At 41.8% G+C, this 21,805-nt stretch overlaps 2 protein-coding genes across 2 annotated transcripts in view; one reads left to right on the forward strand and one right to left on the reverse strand.

The window, feature by feature from the left end:
- The first annotated feature begins 234 nt into the window (after nt 1–234).
- UNC79 (unc-79 homolog, NALCN channel complex subunit) overlaps nt 235–21,805 on the forward strand; it is a 364,853-nt gene continuing 343,282 nt past the window's right edge. Inside the window, exon 1 of the mRNA XM_074235468.1 lies at nt 235–387. The gene's annotated coding sequence lies outside the window, so the exon portion shown is untranslated. The remainder of the gene's footprint in view (nt 388–21,805) is intronic.
- On the reverse strand, nt 13,749–19,972 carry LOC141522870 (uncharacterized). The gene is made up of 3 exons (XM_074236271.1): nt 19,877–19,972; nt 14,707–15,283; nt 13,749–14,045 (listed from the first exon to the last, which is right to left on the reverse strand). The coding sequence occupies exons 1-2, from the start codon at nt 19,970–19,972 to the stop codon at nt 14,744–14,746; spliced, it is 636 nt and encodes a 211-aa protein (XP_074092372.1). The 3' UTR covers nt 13,749–14,045; nt 14,707–14,743.

Genomic DNA, 21,805 nt, shown 5'->3' on the forward strand with positions numbered 1-21,805 from the left:
CGAGTTGGGAACAGATGTGAAATGCATAGGGGCTTCTACATGGGGTTCAGGGGATCTGTGGAGACCAGGAGGTGGGGGGGGGGGAGTGTCCAGTGTCAGGGAGAAAAGGCCAGGGAGGGGTGTGTGGGGTTTGAGGTCATTCAGTAATCTCAGGTCCAGGGTACAGTGTTCTGAAATCCTTGGACCAGTATACACCAGTACCATTATATCCCCATAGACTTCCGGCTGGGAATCTTTTGTCAGAGGAGTCAAAGGCAAAAAGGTCCCCTTGGAATGAACTGGTTAGTAGGACCCAGTACGGATGTGCAAAGGACCAGTTAAAAGTGAAACCAACGGAATTGGAAACATTGGGAGTCCTGGGAAACAGTGTGGCTGCTTGTTCTTCTGGTGAGAGTGTGGGAAGACCCATGGTTCCACTACTGGCAAAGAGAGCAGGGAAGAGAGAGGCATCATAATCTATGGGTAAAAGAATTGGGGGTGGGATAAGTGCACGTGGAGGGGTGGCCTGTGCTTCGGGGGTGTTCAGCAGGAACAGCATAGTAACAAGGAGTGGGTGAAGAGACAAATGTCCTCTGGGTTTAAAGTTCATCACTCTTTTTGCCAAGGTGAGGAGCTTGTACTGGACCGCTGTGCAAGGTTGGGAGAATTGCCTCTTCCCCCTCCATCCTCTGCCTCTCGGGTCTCATCTATTGTTGTTTAGCAACATTCTCTGCATCTCTTTGGTGAGGGCTGCGACAAGGGGCGTCATCTCGAGAGGCAGGCTGGATCAGACAGTTGGGAATCCACAGTGGGGTGGTGCAATCTGTGGGAAAACACAAGTAAACCCTCTCCCTTGCATTAGGATGGGGGAGGAAGGGAAGTGGGCAAGGACCAAGGCTAGGGCTTGCAATTCTGCCTGTTGCACAGACTGGGTGTGGGGGCTCCTGTGAGTGAATAAAACGATCCATTACTATAGATTACATAGCCCAGGTGCTTTCTGTTTGCATCTGTAAATAAGCCTGTGGAATGGGTTGAGGGGAGGGAAACAAGAAGGGGAGTGAGCTGACAGGGAGTGCTGAAATCCCCTTGAGGAGAGGGGAGGGTGGGTAATGGTTATCAATAGACCCAGCAAAAACCTCTCATCCATGAAGTCATTAGTTGTTGCTGAGGGGGCAGGGGGAGCATCTTGATGTTTTGGGGGAGGCTGGATCCAGCTGTCTTCCTGAGGCAACTCAGGGTAGAGACAAGGAGGCTTTGGGGGGGTGGTTTGTCAGATGGGGGATCTGGGGAGGACTTAGGAGGAGGGGGGGGGCGAGTGCATTTCTCATAAGTTTGAGTGCCCTCATCGCAGACCTCAGTGAGGTGGCACGGGCTCTCTGCTCTGGCCTTTACTGAGTTTAAGGCTGCCTGTAAAATATTTTGAGGTTCCTCCTCTCTCCCTGAAAGGCAGGCATGTATTGCAGTGACAATAGGATAGAAGGGCAGCAGGGGAGAAAAGTCACCACGGACCTCAGCTCTGCAGGCAAGTGTCAAAACACGCCCCCAAATATCAGGATCCAGGATATGACCAGCTTCAATCCAGGGGGCCAAAGCCAAAACTGCCTGGATTGTTATCTTACATTCTCTTTCGGAGCATTTCAGGAGACGGGAACTTAGGAGGTGTTTAAGAACCCGTACTTGGGTATCTTGGGAAGAAGGGGGAAGATTCCCCACTATGTTAAGGGACTACAGGGGGCTCTAGAAGCCGTGGGGTCACTGGGGCGAGGGGACTGTTGGAGACAGTCGATGTGGGGCACTTACCTTGACCAGCAAGGAGTGCATTTCTGAGGCATCCCTCCAATTGGGGGGATCCCGGGTTTCGGCACCATTTGTTGCACCTTTCTTCACCTTGGGACCCTAACAGCTATGACCTCCCTCCTTGAAGGGAGCTGAGAATAAGGAGTCAAGCCACCACTGCCTTATGCCTCTAGCTCAATTTTATTATTGCTTAGCTTCTACATATATACTGTTAGGTCTTCTGGGGTAGAACAAAGAAAAATGAGGGAATGGGGGGGTTATGCCAAGCAGGGTCTGAGTGCTGCACTTGTGTTACAGGATAAGGGGGTACATTGGGGGGAGGTGGTAAAACACAGCTGTGTCCTGTGCCCTTGGGCTGTGGGGTGGAAAGATCAGCTCCCAAGGACTCCAGAGCACCTTATCTCTCAGGGTGGCATGCCAGCTCCTGAGACTGTCCAGATGGTGGGGGTGTTCCCACATTTAGTATGTCTTTTTGGTGTATTTTAACTCATGCTATGGAAGAATTGTGTCCCATTGGCTTCCCTATGCCTCAGAACTCTAAAACAAGGATATCTGATTACTCTTCAGATTACCTCTAAACTACTCTTTCCTGTTTACATATTCTGTGTACCTAAGGCTATTTTCAAAGCTATATTCCTTTCAGTTAAATAATTTCAATTTTGGAAATTTACACAAAATGATAAAGCACTGTAAAATTATAACTTCTTTCTGATCCCACTGACTTCTTCCTGAACACCCCCCTTCTCCCCAATTCCAACCCCTTTCTAGTTAATATAAAAATTTAAAAGTAGTTGGTATAAAGTAATAAGACAGCTAGCTGGTGAAGTAGATAGAAAGAGTGCTGGGAAGTAAATAGAAAGAGTGTTGGGACTGGTGTTAAGACTCATTGTTCTGAGTTCAAATCAAAACTCAGATACTAGTTTTGTGACCGGGGCAAATCACTTAACCCTGTTTGCTTCAGTTTTTTTCATCTGTAAAATAAGCTGGAGAGGGAAATAGAAAACCAAGAAAACCCCAAATGAGGTCACAAATATTGTTCACCACTGAAAATCTTCCAAATAAGTCATGTACATATTGTTCCAAAGATCAAAGGAGAATAATCTGCCAACTGTTATTGCATATTAAGCAAAAACCACATCCAGATATGTGTGAATCCTGGGAAGTCATCTTTAAATTCTGTGGTCTTTTGGTTCTATGATATGTAAATCTCAGATAGGTTCCAGTAAGATCAGCATAGCATTACAACTTTAAAATGATCTGGATATATTAATAGACAACCTCAGTGTGGCTTGGAAAATTTATCTCCCTACAAAAGCTATAAATGAGACTTGTGAACTCCTGCCCTTCCACCACCCCCTTTTGTTTCCATTTCAGTCAGTGCTCCCAACTCTAATCCATGAGTTCCATGCTTTCCTGTGGCTCTGCCCTGTTATCTTCCTTACCCTCTCCATCCTCATGCCACCTGCCTCAGCATCCCTTTCCTTTTCCCTTGCTTGACTCTCTACTTTGTGCTGTTTGCCCCATGTGCCTTAGCAAGACATGACTGCAGCCTCACTAGAGAACCTGAAAAAAACCGCCTGCTCCATTTCATAAATTAGCAATCAAGCACCTACCAATATACAGGGATTGTGCAAAGGGGCTGCTCCTACCATGCAGGGAAAAGATGTAGAGAATTATGAATGCAGCAGAAATAAAAGCTGTAATCTTAAATGTAATGATGCAGGTTTCCTGCTCTTGAGATTTAAATCAACTCCCATTGTTTCATTGTTTAATGCAAAATTTGTATCCTGATCTCCTCAGGCTTCAGCCCTCTACCTAATTCTGTTCAGGTAAGGGTGGGGGAGGGGAATTCTCCTTTTGTCCTCTGGATAAGGGGCAAGACCATAAAACCTCAGTTGGACCTCTGCTTGTGCCTCACCTCTTGCTCTCTGACCTGGTCAACTCTGCTCGACTGTTCTTTTAATCTCTGTCTTTACCTATCATTTTCTTTTGTGTTGTAACTTCTTTAATAAATCTCTATTTCTTTCACATCTGCTTCCCCGGGTCAGAATGGTGATTCATCACAGGTGAATAAACAAACTTAAGAACCCAAAACATTTTTGGTGAGCCAGCCAGGACACTCCCTGCCCAGACCAAGGAAACTGGATTGAACTCCATAGGTGAGAAGCACACCCCTTTTTAGATCCATGATTTCTAGAAAAGTAGGAAAATTATTGGTCCTTTCTAGCCCTCCTTCCTGTGTTCCCCATTGTCTCCCCAGGATAGGGAAGCAGGTCAAGATGTTGAGAGATTGGCAGAGGCCGGGCATCAGGCAGGATCTAAACATTTGGTGTTGTTGCCGACCTTATGTGGGCCTGCCCTGGGTGTTAAAGTCAGACTGACTGGTGAAGGCAGTCCTGATGTGTTGACTCCCACTGTGGAGTGTGAGTTGTAAGGAAGGACATTTGGATGTAGTTTCAATTGACATGTGTTCCCTTATCTAGAAGTTTAGGTGAATTAAAACATGGGGAAAACTTAGTACCAAAGACTTCCACCCCCTAGTTGTGTGCTTGCTCCTTGGAAGGAATTAAATTTGACAAAAACTAGTTATTCACAAAACACTTGAGCTCCTGGAAATTATCTTTGGGTGGAACTCTCTTTCTCTTTGAAAATTCTCTCACTTTCTGTGGCCCCCCACTTTCTACAGGGAGAGGGGGAGGGAGAAGGAAAAATCTTCCTTTTTAGAACTAGAAACTCAAACCTAAATACCGGCTGGAATGCATGCTTCACTGCAGGAAGGGTAAGATCCCCCCAAATTTGTTTTTGCCCCATTTTTTAAAATAGGGGACTCCATGTCTTTTACCTGGTTTGGGGAGGAAGGGGCTGGGCGAACGATCACATTTTCCTTAGACTACATACGGTTTTCAATTCCAAACCCCATCTCCTAAAGGCATTAGCTGGGGCCCAGGAGGCCCCATCCTTGAGAGCTGACAAGTTTTGTGGTCAAAGGAAAAAGGGATAGGAAAAAAAGGGGGAAGCCAATTTAAGTGATTTAAGAATGCATGCAACTTTAACTATTGACTGGCTATTTGAAAAATCTTAATGTATTTGTGAGGTTCCTCAAGAAATTCTAAAAATTATTTTTGTCTTGATATATTCAAAAAAATATAATATAAATATACATGTGTATATGTTGTGTATGCGTGTATCAATCAAACATTTTCACATCTCTCCACTGGCCTGGAGAGGTAGGAAAATGTTTCTGTATTTTGATATTTTGGTGCCAGCCAGGGAGTCCAAAAAAACCTTACTTTGGTGAATTTGAAATCTTTATACAAAAGAGATTGTCTCTGTTTCTGTGTTTAAACTCCTTTGTGTGTGTGTGTGTGTGTGTGTGTGTGTGTGTGTGTGTGTGTGTGTAATTTATATCTGAAATGGAGTTATAGTTACCTGAGTTAAATGTTACTCCTTTTAGGGGCAGCTAGGTGGTGCAGTGAACAGAGCAGCAGCCCTGGAGTCAGGAGGACCTGAGTTCAAATTTGGCCTCACTTACTGATTATCTAGCTGTGTGATCCTGGGCAAATCACTTAACCCCATTGCCTTGCAAAAAAAAAAAGCCATCCTAAAAAATGTTACTTCTTTTAGTTTGGGTTTTGAATTTGTTTTTAAAAAGCCTAATTTAAAATTAAATAATTAAATAATGGAGTTGGAATCTGAGCCTATCATCTTACTAGGGAATCTTTTGACTTCTGGAATATTATATTCCAAGCCCTACAAGCCCTTAGTGTGGATGCTGCTAAGCCCTGTGTGATCCTGATTGCAGCTCCATGATATTTGAATTGTTTCTTTCTGGCTGCTTGTAATATTTTCTCTTTGACTTGGGAGTTCTAGAACTTGGCTATACTATTCCTAGGGGTTGGTTTTTTTGGGATCTCTTTTAGGAGAAGATCGGTGGATTCTCTCAATTTCTATTTTTGCCCTCTGCTTCTTTTCCTGTTAGAAATTCTTTAAAAATGAGGTCAAGGTTCTCTTCCTGATCATGACTTTCAGGTATCCCAATAATTTTTAAATTATCTCTTCTGGATCTGTTTTCCAGATCAGTTGTTTTTCCAATGAGATATTTCACATTTTCTTCTAGTTTTTCATTTTGTTGGTGTTAATTTATTGTATCTTGATTTCTCCCAAAGTCATCAGCTTCTTTTAGTTCCATTCTACATCTGAAGGATTTGTTTTCCTCAGAGAGCTTTCTTATCTCCTTTTCCATTTGGCCAATCAAGCTTTTTAAAGCATTCTTTTCTTCAATAACTTTTTGAACTATTTTATCAATTTGATCTAAACTAGTTTTAAATGTTATTTTCTTCAGCATTTTTTTGGATCTCCTTGACTAAGTTGCAGACTTGGTTTTCATGTTTTTCCTGTATTTCTCTCATTTCTTTTCCCAATTTTTCTTCTACCTTCCTTGATTTTCAAAATCCTTTTTGATCTCTGTCAATTTCTATATTTCTTGGAGTTGTTAAATGCAGAAACTTGGGCTTTCTTATCTCCTGATTATGTATTTTGGAGCTCCATGGAACCAAAGTAATTGTCTACAGTCAGATTACTTTTTTTTTCCCTGTTTACTCATTTCTACAGCCTATGCTTGGTTTTGGGGTGCTTCCTCAGTTTTTGAGTATTATTGGGACACCCCAACAAGGACCTCAGTTTGTGAAGCTCTGACTGCTCTCTTGGTCTGTTGAATGGCCACAAGCTCACCCCTCTGGGGCCCTGGCCTGCAACCAGGGTCTGAGTGTGTTCAAAGCCCCAGAGTCCTGTCCCAGGGACAGAGGACAAATTTCAGTGGGCTCCCTTCACTCCCTTACCTTTCCTGGGCTAAATGCTCAGGAAGCAGCTGCCTGGTGGCTCCTTCTGGGTGACTCCACCAGTCTGCTTCCATTTCCTGGGATCTGGGCTGTGCTGAGGGCTGTGGCCTGGCTGAGGAGGGCCATGTGGCAGAGGTCTTTCTGCATATCTTCCAATTTGTACTTGTTGCTTCCTGGGGTGGCATGTCAGGAAACTGCTTCTGCTGCCAGGAACCAGTACTGCCAAGGATCCAGGTGCCCTGGGGCTGTTCCCGGAAGACTGAAGCTCCTTCATTCTGGCTGTTGCTACCCCCTCCAACCCTGTGGAACAGAGCTTTCCCACAATTTTCCAGGTTGGCTTGGGCTGGAGAACAGCTTCATTGGATCTTTCTGTGGGTTCTGTCTCTCAAAAATCTAGTTAGATCCATAATTTTAAGGTTTTTGAAATATTTTGGAGAGAGCACCTAAGAGAGGCTGTTCTCCTACTGCCATCTTGGCTTTGTCCCCCTTACTATGGGATCTTAATACTATTTATACATTTGAAAGTGTGTAAGTTGCACAGTTTGTGAAATGTTCTCACATATGAACTAACTTTTTTGTTAACCTAATATTGATTGACAGCTGTATTCAACTTATGTTAATTGAAACTTTAAGGATTAGGAAATATAGACTTTCTGCCCTCAAAGACTTTAAAAAGGAGGCTGGGAGAACTCTGGAAGAAAAAGGCCCTACCTTGTATTTAAAAAGGAAAAACTATTGGAGAGCTAAATCAGAGAGTAATTTAGTCACCTTTGACCTTTCAGAGTATTTTAAAGTTTTGTAAGAAATTTAAGAATTTATATGTGTTATTAAGAAGGAAAATATAATTGGGATAAATTGTATGTCAAGGAATTTGGGAATATTGAATCATATATAATTATTATATTTACTGATTTCTTTTGGGAAAGAAATACTGTATTAAATTTTGTAATCTGATTTGTTGATATTGATATTCTTTTTGTTTTTTACAAGGCAGTGGGGCTAAATGACTTGCCCAAGATCACACAAGTAATTATTAAGTGTCTGAGGCTGGATTTGACTTAGGTCTTCATGACTCCAGGGCCAGTGCTCTATCCACTATACTATCTAGCTGTCCCATTAAATTGATATTGATAATACATTGTCAACAATCTCACAGGGTCTTTTGTTGGTAAAGGAAGAAAGTTTGTAATAATCTTTTTCTCTTATTACATGTTTATAGAAGGGAAAATTTATGTATGTGTATATATATATATATATATATATATATATATATATACACACACACACACACACACACACACACATATCTATGACTAAAAATAAAATCTACTTAACATCTATTATTCAAAAACATGAAACTGTATTAACATTGTCCAGCATTTATAGCATTTTGCTCTTGTTCTAAGGGCAATGAGATGTTTAAATAAGAATCTTATATTCAATGCAAATTAATAATGTATGTCTAATTTTAAAGAAGTCAAGAATGTGGACTTTCTCATGGTAACTGCAGATGGCTGATGGCTGTGACAGATGACTGAACAAATAGCAATTGTGTGGTCCCACTATAAAGAAACTCATTGATAGGGGCAGCTAGGTGGTGTAGTAGATAAAGCACCAGCCCTGGAGTCAGGAGTACCTGGGTTCAAATCCGGTCTCAGACACTTAATAATTACCTAGTTGTGTGGCCTTTGGCAAGCCACTTAACCCCATTTGCCTTGCAAAAAAAAACTAAAAAGAAAAAAGAAACTCATTGTTGAATAAAATGTATTTATCAGTTATGTGATATTCTTTTGTAATTACAAAGAGATGATATTTAGAATATTTGATTATTTCTTATGAACATATAAGCTATTTGAATGCTGTAACATTAAGGCCTGGAATATTTTATTGCTTTGAAGGCGTAATAAGGGAAACATAAATTATGACCCCTTCTGGGATAAATCTGTGGATTCATGCATATATAATTATAGAAATACTTTTTTGGTAAAATTTAATCTCATGTGTTAATTGACTTGAATGCTTGTTTTTTTACTATTGTTTTATTGCATTAGAACCAATAACCCGTGTTATAAATTTAAGGTTACCTAAGATGTTATAATGCTTTTTAAAGAATTCTGAACGTAATAATTTATATTTTGGTGTTTTCATTTTAGGATCTTTTTCTGGAGGGGATCGATGTATTCTTTCAATAACTACTTTGCCCTCCGATTCCATGCTATCAGGGCAGTTTTCCATCACTAGATCCTGTAATATTAGGTCCAGGTTTTTTTTTTTCTCTTCGATGTTTTCAGGAAGTCCTATAATTTTCAGGTTGCCCCTCCTCGACCTATTCTTGAGGTCAGTGGTTTTGTTGATGAGGTATTTTACATTTTCTTCTATTTTTTGATTTTGTTTAACTGACTCTTGCTGTCTCATGGGGTCATTAGTTTCTGTAGACTCCATTCATTTTTTGGGGGAGGAGTTTTCTTCATTAATCTTTTGCAACTCCTTTTCCAATTCTACTTTTGAAAGAGCTTTCCATTTGACCAATTGAAGTTTTGAATTTTCTTTTTGCATTTGCCCAGTTGAGGATCTGAATTATTCTCATTTTGTATTTGTCCAATTGATAATGTGATTGATTCTCATTTTGTAATTGTCCAATTGATGATCTGAGAGATTTATTCTCATTTTGTATTTGTCCACTTGAGGATCTGAGAGATTTATTTTCCTTTTGTATTTGTCCAATTGTTATTTTTTTTTTTTTGCAAGGCAAGCAGGGTTAAGTGGCTTGCCCAAGGCCACACAGCTAGGTAATTATTAAGTGTCTGAGACCGGATTTGAACCCAGGTATTCCTGACTCCAGGGCCGGTGCTTTATTCACTACACCACCTAGGTGCCCCGCAATTGTACTTTCTAAGGATTTGTTTTCATGTTGCAAGGTATTTTCTCTCCCAAATTTTTAAGCTCCTTATTTCTTCAAGGAAGTCATTCTGTGCTGAAGGCCAGATCATATTCTCCTCAGAGGTTCTAGGTCTTTCTGAGTTAGGGTCTTTCCCTTTCAATAATTTTTCTATGGATCCACCTTTCCGCTGACCCTTCTTGCCTGGTTCACAGGGGCTTGGGATCACTAAAGGCTTTACTCACTGAGTGCAGTTTCTCTGGCTGGCCAGTAGGAGGTATTGGTTGCTTTCTCTGGAGTGTCTGTGACCTTGATTGAGGCCTTCTTCCTTTGAGGAGTTGGAGCTATTGAATTCTTTTGCCTTCAATCAAGGGTGGGCTTTACTCTAGCCTGAGGTCATTCCTCTCTCAATTGTCAGCTGGACTGGTTCTTCTCACATACCTGGGCCTGAGGCAGAAGTAGTCTGCAATTGTTTGTTCTGGGAAGAGGTCTGAGCTGTAATGGAGGCATGGACTCTGCATTCCTCAGGCCAGAGGAGCCCAGGGATGGTGTCCGCAGGTCTCCTGCACTGGAACACCCCCCCCCCCCCCCCCCGCCCCCAGCCCTGTCCACAAGCTCCTGGGGGACAGCACCAACACCAGTGCCTCTACTCCCTAGTTAACTCAAGCCCCTGCCATCTAGCCCCACCACTGACCCAGCAGGTCCAGCTCTCGGGCCCTCAGACTCCCGGCTCCAATTCAGCTGTTAATCTGATTGATCCAGGGTTGATCCTCCCTCTGAGCCCAGACTCACCCGCTCGAATTCGTCCAGTGCTGATGAGGGAGACAAATCCAGAGGTAGATGTTCTTTCTCCTGGCTTTTCTTTCTGGGTTTTGTGGGTTGGATTTAAGAGGTTTGTTTCATACAATAGATGGCGAAAGATCTGGAGACTTTAGAACTGTGCCTGTCTTCTCTCTGTCCTCTTGGCTGGAAGTCCGTACTAATTTGTATTTTGAAGATGGCTAGTAGTTAAAAGTTTATGTATAGAAGTTTCTAGCTATATATGTAAACTGGGACTAAACTGTGGTTATTTGCTTTGAGGGAAAAGCACCTATGTAACATGAGGAAGATAAAATAATGATAATTTGAGATTTCTCTCTGGGAATCTCTAGCTGTTATGTGAGAAGTATGGAAATGATGGGCAACCTCCTAGCCAAAAAGAGTTGTTTAGTTATTTTAAACATAGTTAATAACTAAATGGGTTCATTGCAAAAATTTATTTTTATAAAAAAAATTCAGCTCTAGATATGTGAAATCTGTTTATTGCAATGAATTAACAGCATTGTCCTTAGGTACTGAACGATTGAATTACCATTTTCCCTGATCTCTCATACTAAACTACCACCTGGCACACTTAGTACTCAAGCCATCTGCAGCTGTGGTTATAGGTAATTGTTATATTACAATGTATTGATAATTGACCTGACATCAGCTATGTTAAAATAGAAAGACAATATGCCAATGAAGCCATTAGTCCTATGCGGTTTGATTATTAAATACTGCAGATGGAGTGAGTGGCCTTTGAAAGAACAACCCTAGCCTCAATTAGGGTGGGATTCTCTTAAAGGAATTCTTCACCTGGCAGACTGGAGCTTGACTCATTGAAAAAAATTGCCTGTATGACTTTTGCCTGGAAAGGAGATCCAATTCATAAGGGAACATGTCCTTGCGGTCCCTCTTTTCTCTGTAATAACAAACTGCCATGTTCATTCCAGGTACATCATAATTAAGTCTCAGATTGGAGCCATTGGAACTCTTATCGTTTAAATTTTAAATAACTGCCAAGTATTTTGTCTTGGCCTTTTAACGTAGGATGTGAATTTTTATCACAACAAATTCCCCTAAAGAAGGATCAGTATGGCTGTTTATATCAGGTCTATTTTCTTTTAACTGCTTTAAAAGAGAGATCCATTCTTCAACTAGAATTTTCATTCATTCTACCATGGCCAAAACTAAAATAGAAAATTTTGTTGCAAATTACCTTTTGGATATGTGCAGTTTTAAAATGCTTTTTCAGTACATTTGTATATACTGTTTGGAGCTTTTGATTACAACTTAATGTGGCACCCACTAAAGAATCTGTGTTATACTGGAACCCAAGTTCTTATAAAAGGTATTTTGATACTTGCTTAGGATCATACAGTATTAATTCTTGCTCTTTATAGACCTTCTAGTTTTTTCCCTAATTATTGGACCTCTGTTATATAGCCATCTCTGTTAGAATATCTCTCTCTGGTTTTTGCTTGTTCAATTTTTTTTTCTCCTTGAGTTTTGTTTCTCTAGCTGTACGTCTCCAAGACAAGCCTCTTCAGGATGCCAGTCAACTTGGCAGCCAATCATTCTCTGGACTCTGGCTCAATGAAGTTCTTGCTGCAATGCATTCATCTCCAAATGGACCCTGAAAGGCTGAGAAGAATCTGGTCCCTAGTAATTTGAGGGGGGAATATGATGCAGGAACCATGGGCATAGATAGGGAATGTTGAGTTCAGTTGGAGACATTTTGTATATGTTTGCATTGCTAAGGGAATCTTCCTTCTTCCTTTATCATCTAAGGCCTGAGAGCCTGACCTTCAATCTGATCTGGATTGCATTCTCTTTTGGTCAGGAGCAGCCAGGGGTGCAGGTGCTGGAAAAACTAAGACAACCCATAAGAGACCCCTTCCCAAAAGGCAAAATCTCCATTGCAGGTCACTCCCAGGTCATACTCCCCCCATGATCCTTGGGAGAGAATTTAAGGAGATTTAGGAAAGAGGCTTGCTCTTAGCTTTTCCAGCCATTGGGCCTTTTTTTAAATCTCAACTTTGGGAGAGAATTTAAGAAGATTTAGGGAAGGGGCTTGCTCTTAGCTTTTTCAGCCATTGGGCCTTTTTTTTTTATCTCAACTTTCCTATCACTTTGGTAACTTTTTAATGTCTCAATTTTTCTTTCTACACCTGCATTTCCCAGTCTGAATTGAGATTCATCAGAGGTATATCAATGGTTACAATACCAAGATAATACAACAAAGACCTGTCAAATTTACATCTATAAATAATAACCAAGAGACAAAATATAATTTCCAGAGTGCTATGGGAAATTTTCTCTTGTGGACAATTTTTTGTTTGCAAGGCAATGGGATTAAGTGACTTGCTTAAGGTCACATAGCTAACTATTGTCTGAGGCTGGATTTGAACTCTAGTCCTCCCAATTCAGGGGCCAGTACCATATCCTCTGCACCACCTAGCTGTCGTCCCCCCCCCCCCCTTTTTGAAGAAAATGTTCCATCATCCAAATGTCTTCATCTCAAGCTAGGTCAGATGTTTGAGTATTTCTTGGGATGAGTTGTTTATTCATAGACATAAAGCTGTAAAGAAGTAAAGCAATCCAAGAAGGCCATTAAGTCCAACCCCTTCTTCCATTTTATAGATAAGCTAACAAGTCCAGGGAGAAGTGATTCTTTATGATCCCAAAAGAATATCATTCTGGCTTAAAGTTGAGATTCTTTAAAATTAAGATTTAGGGATTTGTAACTTAATTTTTGGCATTCCAAAATGTTCATTTTCTTATGTTGTAAGTGGTTGCTTCTACCCACTTAATTCCAATCAAGCAGGGGTGTCCAACCTTCTAGCTCTTTTAGGTTGTAATTACCAAAACTCTTTAAGGGTCACATATAAAATTCAATATCCCTGAATATAATACAACCCACACCACTAGGAAGCTTGAAAAATTTGATGCTTCAAGGGCCCCCAAGGTTTGGCACAGATTGTATATACGTGATATAAAGTTTAAGGGTTTCCTTATATTTTATTCTAGTCAGCATATCTAAGTGGCCCATTCAACCTAATCAATTTTAAGTCTTTTTTAAATACTGATTGCAAATGTTTATAAGTGCGAGTTTTGCTGCCCAGGACTTAATCTTCCATTTATATGTATATATGAAACTTTTTTAAATTCTAAAATAAAACTCAGGAAACTAAAATGTCTTGCCCTGAAATATATTAAAGTCTTTTGGAAATAGAAATTATACTAAATTAACTAGTAGAGACTAATATTAAAAATGAAAGCATTATTTGAAACTTAGAAATAAAAAGGGATCATGCCAGAATGTGGGAAGCAATGCATGAAACTTATTCCCAAAGGAAGTTATCAACTGAAATAGGAATAGCTCAACAATTAGTGGAACTTGAGTCTGATTTTTAGAAATTCTTAGGAATGTAATCACAAGTAACATCACAGAAGAATGTCTGCTTCAATTTTATTTAACAAGAACTGAACAAAAATATCAATAAGGCAAAGTGTTGTAAAATATCCAGTCAAATCATGTAAGTTTTGAAACTTTAAACCTACAATGGTTATTAGCAAATAAGCACTTTACTTTGTATGAAAATGTTTAATTTTTTTGTAAACATTCAGCAAAGGATTCTTGCTCCCCACCTTCAAATCTAGCCTTTTCTGTACTTGTCCATGTGACTCAACACCCATCCACACGGCATTAACATTGAAGAATAAAGCACAATCAAGGAAAAGATGGTTTCCTGGAAGAAAAAATTTAAAGATTAATAAACCGGCTAACCCCAGGCCAGCAAAAATCAACCTTTTCTAAATTTTGACATTCCCCCAGTATAATGGTGTTTTAATAATTATCTGTTGGTTGAATCAGTGTCTATCATATGTATAAAAGTCTTCCAGAAAGGTGAGTTTATCACTACCTAGAAAGGCTTAACTTTTTAAAGAAATATCTGGTTTTAGAAACCAAAGAACGAAGTCCCCTTGCGGTCATTCAAATCATTATAAAAATCGTTATAGATTAACTCCTAAAAAAGTCCTCCTGGGTTCAAGGCATTCAGAGCTTGATGAAACCTTAAGGTTCAATGTCATCTGGGCCCCGCCCCGCCCCCACTGTCTGGGTCAGGTCGCAGATAACGGTTTTCTGAGAGGAGGAGGAGGAGGAGGCTGGGGGACAGGATGCTTGTTTTTGGCTCCTGGTTTAAAGTTGAGATTCTTTAAAATGAATATTTAGGAATTGCTAACTTAATTTTTTGGCATTCTGGCATCAATAATAAATGATGGGGAGTCCTAAGGGGGCGCGGGGCGGGTGGCGGGGCCGCCCCACCCCCACGGCCTCTGTGCCTCCTCCATAACGGCCTTCCCCGCTCCCTCCGGCCCCGGCCCGGGCCGGCCCCGCTCCGGCCTCACCGCGGCATTCACCCGCTCCGCCGGCCCGCTCCGGGCCTCAGTGGGTCCGGTGGAGTCGACGAACTCGCTGTGCTCCGAACGGCGGCCTCGGCCCGTCCGGGGCGGGCGGCTCCGGCTCCAGCGGGGGCGCGACGGCACGAACAGCCGCCTCCAAGGCATGGCCTGGCGGGGAGCCGCTGCGGCTGCGGCCCGAGGGGCTGCGGGCCCGGTCCAGCCTGCGGGCCTCGGGCGGGGATGGCGGCGGCGGCGGCGGGGAGGCCGCGGGACGGCTGGGGCGCGGCTCGGCGCCCCCTTCCAACTGCGCCCTCCCGGGGCCTTCGGGGGCCTGGGCCAGCGCCCCCCCGGGCGGGGCGGCGGGGAAGAGGCGGCGCGCGGGCCAAGTGCCCCGGGACCTCGCGGGGGCCAGGCCCATGCCGGCCGGTGTCGCAGCCCGCCAGACGCTTCCGGGCCCGCCGCGCAGGCGCAGAGGGCCGCGGCACGTGACCGCCTGGCCCCGCCCCCGCCCCGCCCCCGCCTGGCCCGGAGCTCCCCGCCAAGCCCGCCACGTGCCCCCCCCCGGCTGGCCGGGCGGGAGGGACTGAGCCCCAGCGCAGTACCGATCATTTCCGCTCTGTTTCCTCCTGCCCCGCGGGCATAACCATATAGCTTCTATTTCCCTACTGTCCGTCTCTGATTTCCTTTAGTCTGCTACTTTCCACCGTCCCCATTTGAGTCAGGAGTTCCAATCCACTAGGATTCTTTACATATCATTTTTTTTTTAATTTTAGAGAGGTTTTATTTGTTTTGTTTTACAATTTTTACCCCATTCTTGCTCCCCCCCCCCCCACAGAAGGCAGTTTGTTAGTCTTTACATCATTCCCATAGTATGCATTGTATTACATATCATTTAAAGTTTTCATCTTTACCTTGGGACACAGAGAATCAGTTCTACGTGTTTTACATATCTGGTCGCAAATAGTTTACTAGGCTTTTTTTCCCTTGTGAAATGGGAACATTTTACTATTTTTCCTTTTTTTTGTAGCTCTCGCTATCTATGGTCTCTTCCCTGGCAGACTGCTTTTTGTCTCCTACTCTTTTCAGATTTTTAAGATTCTAGGTAATTTTTTTTAACAAGCATTGCTTGGCCATCCCTGAGTCAAAAAAAAAAATCTAGATATCTAAAGCCTTAGACATTAACTCAGAAGACTTGGGTTCTAATTCTAGTTCTGTTACTAGCATTTATTGAGAGCCTCCTCTATACCAGGCACTATGCTGAGCAATGATGATACAAAGGGGGAAAAAAAGCAGTGTCTGTTCTCAAGGACCGCATAGTCTAATGGGGGAAACAACATGCAAACCATACATAGAAATGGCTGGAAATAACAGAGGTAAAGCACCAGAAATAACATCAGGAAAGATTTCCTATAGAAGACAGAGTTTTAGCTGGGAGTTGAAGGAAAACAAAGAATCCAGGAGGTAGAGATGAAGAAGGTCATGGAAGACAGCTAGTGAAAAATACTCAGATTTGGGAGCTGAAGGATCATGTGTTTGATCACCAGCAGGGAGGCCAGTGTCATTGACTTGCAGAGTCTTGAAGGGGAATAAGGTATAAAAAGATTCAAGGAAGGAAGAGGCCAGGTTATGAAGTACTTTAAAAGACAAGATTTTGTGTTTGATTCTGGAGGCAATAGGAAGCTATAGAAATTTATTGAATGAGGAGAGTGACAGGATCAGATCTGCATTTTTTGGAAGACCATTTTAACAACTGAGTGGAGGATGGATCAGAATAGGGAAGGACTGGAAGCAAGGAGACCAAGCAGAAGTCTATTTCAATACTCATCTTCTCTGGTCTCAGTTTGCTTATCCTGATAAAGGGGTTGGATTAGAAGGTAAATTAGAACCTCTCTAGCTTCTCTTGTTCTATGATTCTCTGCTCCACCTGGCAAATTAGATCTATTGTGATTTTTAATGGATCAAGTAACAATCTCCATGGTTGATTACTATTATTCATTTTTTTAAGCCAGGGAAGGACTACACTTTTACCTTTTTAATAGTGGAATTTGGGGCTTTTTGGACTCCAGATTTTCTTTAGTCCCTCAAAATGCTGACTCAAATTAGGGGTATTAGTCAAACGTAGTTTTGTGTATTTTACTAAGCACAATAGAAGGATGCAGAAAAATTTGAATTTTGTTGCTAGATACAAACTTGTGTCTATTCTAATCTTTTTTTTTTCCATAGAGGAAGAAACTTTGACCCAGAGAGCTTAAGTTGGGATCTTGGCCACACAATAAACTAGTGGATGAGATGGGGCTAGAATTAATGTTTTTTTCCCCATCATACTATTATGTCAAGTAATCATAACCATCCACATATATCTAGTGAAGACATGACGCAAAGTAATACTCTTTTATTTATTCTTATTTTATAATTACTAAAATATTCTTGTTTAAGATAAACAAATACCCCTCCCCCCAAATATAGACCCACATGAGCAATAAAGTAAAGAGAAAAAAATTTTAAAAAATAATAATAATAGGTGCAGCCAGGTGGTGCAGTGGACGGAGCACCAGCCCTGGAGCCAGGAGCACCTGAGCACCTGAGCCCAAATCCCACCTGTGTGACCCCAGGCAAGCCACCCCAACCCCATTGCCCTGCAAAACCCTCAAAAAACCCACCCCAAAATAAAATAAAATAATAATAGTAGGAGCCGCCTGGTGGCACAGTGGACAGAGCACCAGCCCTAGAGCCAGGAGCACCTGGGTCTAAATCCAGCCTCAGACACCCAACAATCACCCAGCTGTGTGGCCCCAGGCAAGCCACCCAGCCCCATTTGCCCTGAACCCCCCCCCCCCCATAATAATAAAAAATGTGCTTCAGTCTGTGTTCCAACACCTCCAGCTCTCGCAGGTGGATCACATTCTTTATGATAAGTCCATCACAAAAGCTACCTCCATATTTTTCCATCGTTATTACTGCTGATCGCAGCTCCTCCATTCGTACTTCCCCACTACTGTATGCTATATTTTCTCTCTCTCCTTTCACTCTGTTCCTTTTCTTAAATGTGCTGTAGTGTAGCTGAATGGTGCATCAGACAGATCCCTGGCCTTGGGGCTCACATACCACCCCTGAGGCCCAGCATCCACCCAGCTCTATGGTCCTAGACAGACCATCCAATCTCAGCCCCTTGCAAGAAGTAAAAAAGAAAGTGTGTTATATCTGACCACTCTCCCCCCATAGTCCATCCTTTCCTCCATCACTCACATCCTCCCCTTTCCTGTGTCCCCCTTCTCTCCTTCTCACTCTAGATGTCTATACCCCATTGAGTATATATGTTATTTCCTCTCCTAACCACCTCTGATGAGAGTGAAGGTTCCCTCTTTCCCCTTTGCCTGCCCCTCTTCCATATCATTGCAATAACTCATTGTAATAAAAAAATCTTATTATATGAAATATCTTAGGCTATTCCACCTCTCCTTTTTCTTTCTCCCATTACATTGCCCTTTTAGCCTATATTATATCTTCAAATTCAGTTCTCTCCTGTGCTTTATCTATAAAAGCTCCTTCTACCCGCTCTCTTAAATGAGAAGGTTCATATGAGTATTATCAGTGTCATTTTTCTATGCAGGAATACATGCAGTTCATCATCATCATCAAGTCCCTCATATTTTAACCTTCTCATCCACTCTCTATGCTTCACCTGAGTCCTGTATTTGAAGATCAAACTTTCTGTTCAGCTCTGGCCATTCCAACAGGAACATTTGAAATTCCCTGGGTTCATTGAAAGTCCATCTTTTTCCCTGGAAGAGGACATTCAGTTTTGTTGGGTAGTTGATTCTTGGTTGCATGCTGAGCTCTTTTGCCTCCTGGAATATTATATTCCAAGCCATACAAGATTTTAATGTAGTTGCTGCTAAGTCCTATGTGATCCTGACTGCAGCTCCATGATATTTGGATTGTGTCCTTCTGGCTGCTTGTAATATTTTCTCTTTGACTTGGGAGTTCTGGAACTTGGCTATAATAATCCTGGGGGTTGTTTTTTTTTTTTTTTGGATCTCTTTCTTGGGGAGATCAGTGGATTCAATTTCTATTTTGCCCTCTGCTTTTTAGAATATCTGGGCAATTTTCCTGTAGTAATTCTTTGAAAATGATGTCAAGGCTCTTTTCCTGATCATGACTTTCAGGTTTTCCAATAATTTTTAAATTATCTTTTCTGAATCTGTTTTCCATATCAGTTGTTTTTTCAATGAGATGTTTCACATTTTCTTCTAATTTTTCATTCTTTTAGTTTTGAAGTATTATATCGTTTTTTTAGCAAAGTATTATATCTTGATTTCTTGTAAAATCAGCAGCTTCCCTCAATTCCATTCTATATCTGAAGGATTTGTTTTCCTCAGAGAGCTTTCTTATCTCTTTTGTCCATCTGGCCAATTCTGCTTTTTAAAGCATTCTCCTCAATAACTTTTTTGAACTATTTTATCCATTTGACCTGTGCTGGTTTTTAACATGTTATTTTCTTCAGCATTTTTTGGGGATCTCCTTGACTATGCTGCTGACTTCTTTTTCATGTTTTTCCTGCATCTCTCTCTTTTCCCAATTTTTCTTCTATCTCCCTCACTTAATTTTCAAAATCTTTTTTTTGAGCTCTGTCATAGCCTGAGCCCAATTTCTGTTTTTCTTGGAGTCTATAGATGCAGGAACTTGTACTTCCTAATCTTCAGATTGAGTGTTTTGATCCTTCTTGGGATCAGAGACAAAGTATTTCTCAATGCCATTCCTCTTTTTTCTCTGCCTACTCATTTCTCCAGTCTGTGCCTGGTTTGGGGGTGCTTCCTGAGCTTTCGAGTATTATTGGGACACCCCCTCAAACAAGGATCTCCCTGTGTGAAGCTCTGTCTTCCCTTCTGGTCTGTGAATGACCACAAGTGCACCCCCTCTGCCATGGGGCTGAGGTGGGGGGCTGCTGTTCTTTGGGGGGGGCCTAGACTGCGATCAGGATCTGAATGTGGTCAGAGCCCTAGAGTCCTGTTCCAGGTACATAGGACAGAGCTTGGCAGTCTCTCTCCTCTCCCTTACCTAGGCTGAGCACTCAAGCCTGGGGGCTCCTGCTTACCAGCTCCGCCTGCTTCTGGTTACTGGATCTAGGCTGCCACAGCCAAGCTGCTCGCTAAGTGCCCTGAGGGTTAGGCTTTACAGCTCGCTCTGGCAGAGGTCCCCGCTGATCTTCCCAGTTGTGTCCAGTGCTCCCTGGGGTGTAGGTGAAGAAACTGCCCCCGCTGCCATGAGTCATGGCTCCCAGTGCTCTGGGGCTGCCTCCAGGAGGCTGAAGTTCCTTCACTCTGGTGGGCCAACCGCCTCTAACCCTGTGGAGTGGAGCCTTTCTGCTATTTTCCAGGTTAACTTGGCCTGGAGAACTGCCTCACTGGATCCCTCTGTGGGTTCTGTCTCTTGAAAATTTAGTTAGAATCCTTATTTTATAAGTTTGGAAAGAGAGAGAGAGAGAGAGAGAGAGAGAGAGAGAGAGAGAGAGAGAGAGAGAGGAGAGAGAGAGAGCGCGCCTAAGAGAGGATCTTCTCCTGTCGCCATCTTGGCTCTGCCAATAATACTCTTTTAATAGAAAAATGTAACTTGCCTCAAACCTTTCTTCTAAGTTAGGTATTTTTGGTGAGTAGGTACAGGTCCCATTGATTTAAACATAACTTCTAGCACAGCCTTCATTACAGAAATAGTCCCTTAAGTAATGAGAAAATGTACATAAAGAAGCAATAACATTACCAACAATGATGATATTTCATGGTTTACAAAGTACTTTATGTAATAATCATTATCTACCTCACAGCCATCTCATGATCTTTTAGGCATTTTAGGAGAAAACTGAGGTCTAGATAGGTGGTGTTACTGTCATAAGACCAATAAATAAGAAAATCCCTGGGATTCAGGCCCAGGTTTTCTGACTCAAAACCAGTGCTTTTTGTTACTATACTATTGCTTTATCTATGTTTATATTTTCATGGTCTAGCATAGCCTTGTATGTAGCAGGCAACCAATAAAATTTATTGAATTGAATGCAGATATTATATGAAGGTCAACTAGGCTCTCATTGCACAGAATCAATTATGTTTAATGAATATTCATTTTATTCCATGATGTGGTTGAGTAAACCTTATACTTCTTTGGTCCAGTCTCTGATGATAATGTAGCCCTTTACTTTGCCAATAGCAACTACTCCACTGATGATCTTGATACCAGTCTTTCCCCATTACCTAAAAATAAGATCAGACCTTCCCCATCTTTATGAATAAAACAGTACCCTTTACACTTGTAATTCAAATCCACATTTCAATTATCTTCTGAATTTACCTTAAGAGGTCCTTCCTTCTGCTTTCACTATTAAAGGGAAATTTTATATCAAATTATATCAAAGGGGAATTTTAGAGTGAAATAACCATTATTGCGGCTAGAAAATAGGGAAGAAGGGGGAAAGCATCCCTCTAGGTTGGTTCTAACTCCCTAGGTTGGTTCTTTTTCTTAGTTTCATTTTATAGGTAGTTCTTAGCAACTAGGGGACTGAGTCTAAATTTATCAATCAAACATTAAGCAACCATCCCAAGTCAGGCACTATGAGATCTGAGAATGTAAAAAGAGGGGAAAGACAGATCTTGCCCTCAAGGAGCTTACAGTCTAATGGGGGAGAAAACATACAAGTATATACAAAGCATGTTATATATAGGATACATAGGAAGTGATTAAAAGAGGGAAAGCATTGGAATTAAGAGGGGTTAGGGAAGTTTCCTGTAGAGAAGGTGGGATTTCAGGTGGAAGCCGGGGGAGTCTGAAAACTAAGTCTTTTAGTATATACCACTGAATACTGCCTTTGTATTTCTATTAAAAGTTATTTTTTTCAAAATTAATGTGGTCTGGGTGAAAATATCCAAGTAATTAAAAGGGAATGGCTGTGTTCATTTTGGTAGCAGCTAGGCTGTGCAGTGGATAGAGCACCAGCCTTGGAGTCAGGAGGACCTTGACATTACTAGCTGTATGATCTTGGGCAAGTCACTTAATCCTGATTGCCTAGCATCCAGGCCTATCTCCAGTGGTCCTGATTCATATCTGGTCATTGGAA

The sequence above is a fragment of the Macrotis lagotis genome, chromosome 4 (genome assembly GCF_037893015.1).
Source record: "Macrotis lagotis isolate mMagLag1 chromosome 4, bilby.v1.9.chrom.fasta, whole genome shotgun sequence".
Taxonomy (NCBI): Eukaryota; Metazoa; Chordata; class Mammalia; order Peramelemorphia; family Peramelidae; genus Macrotis; species Macrotis lagotis.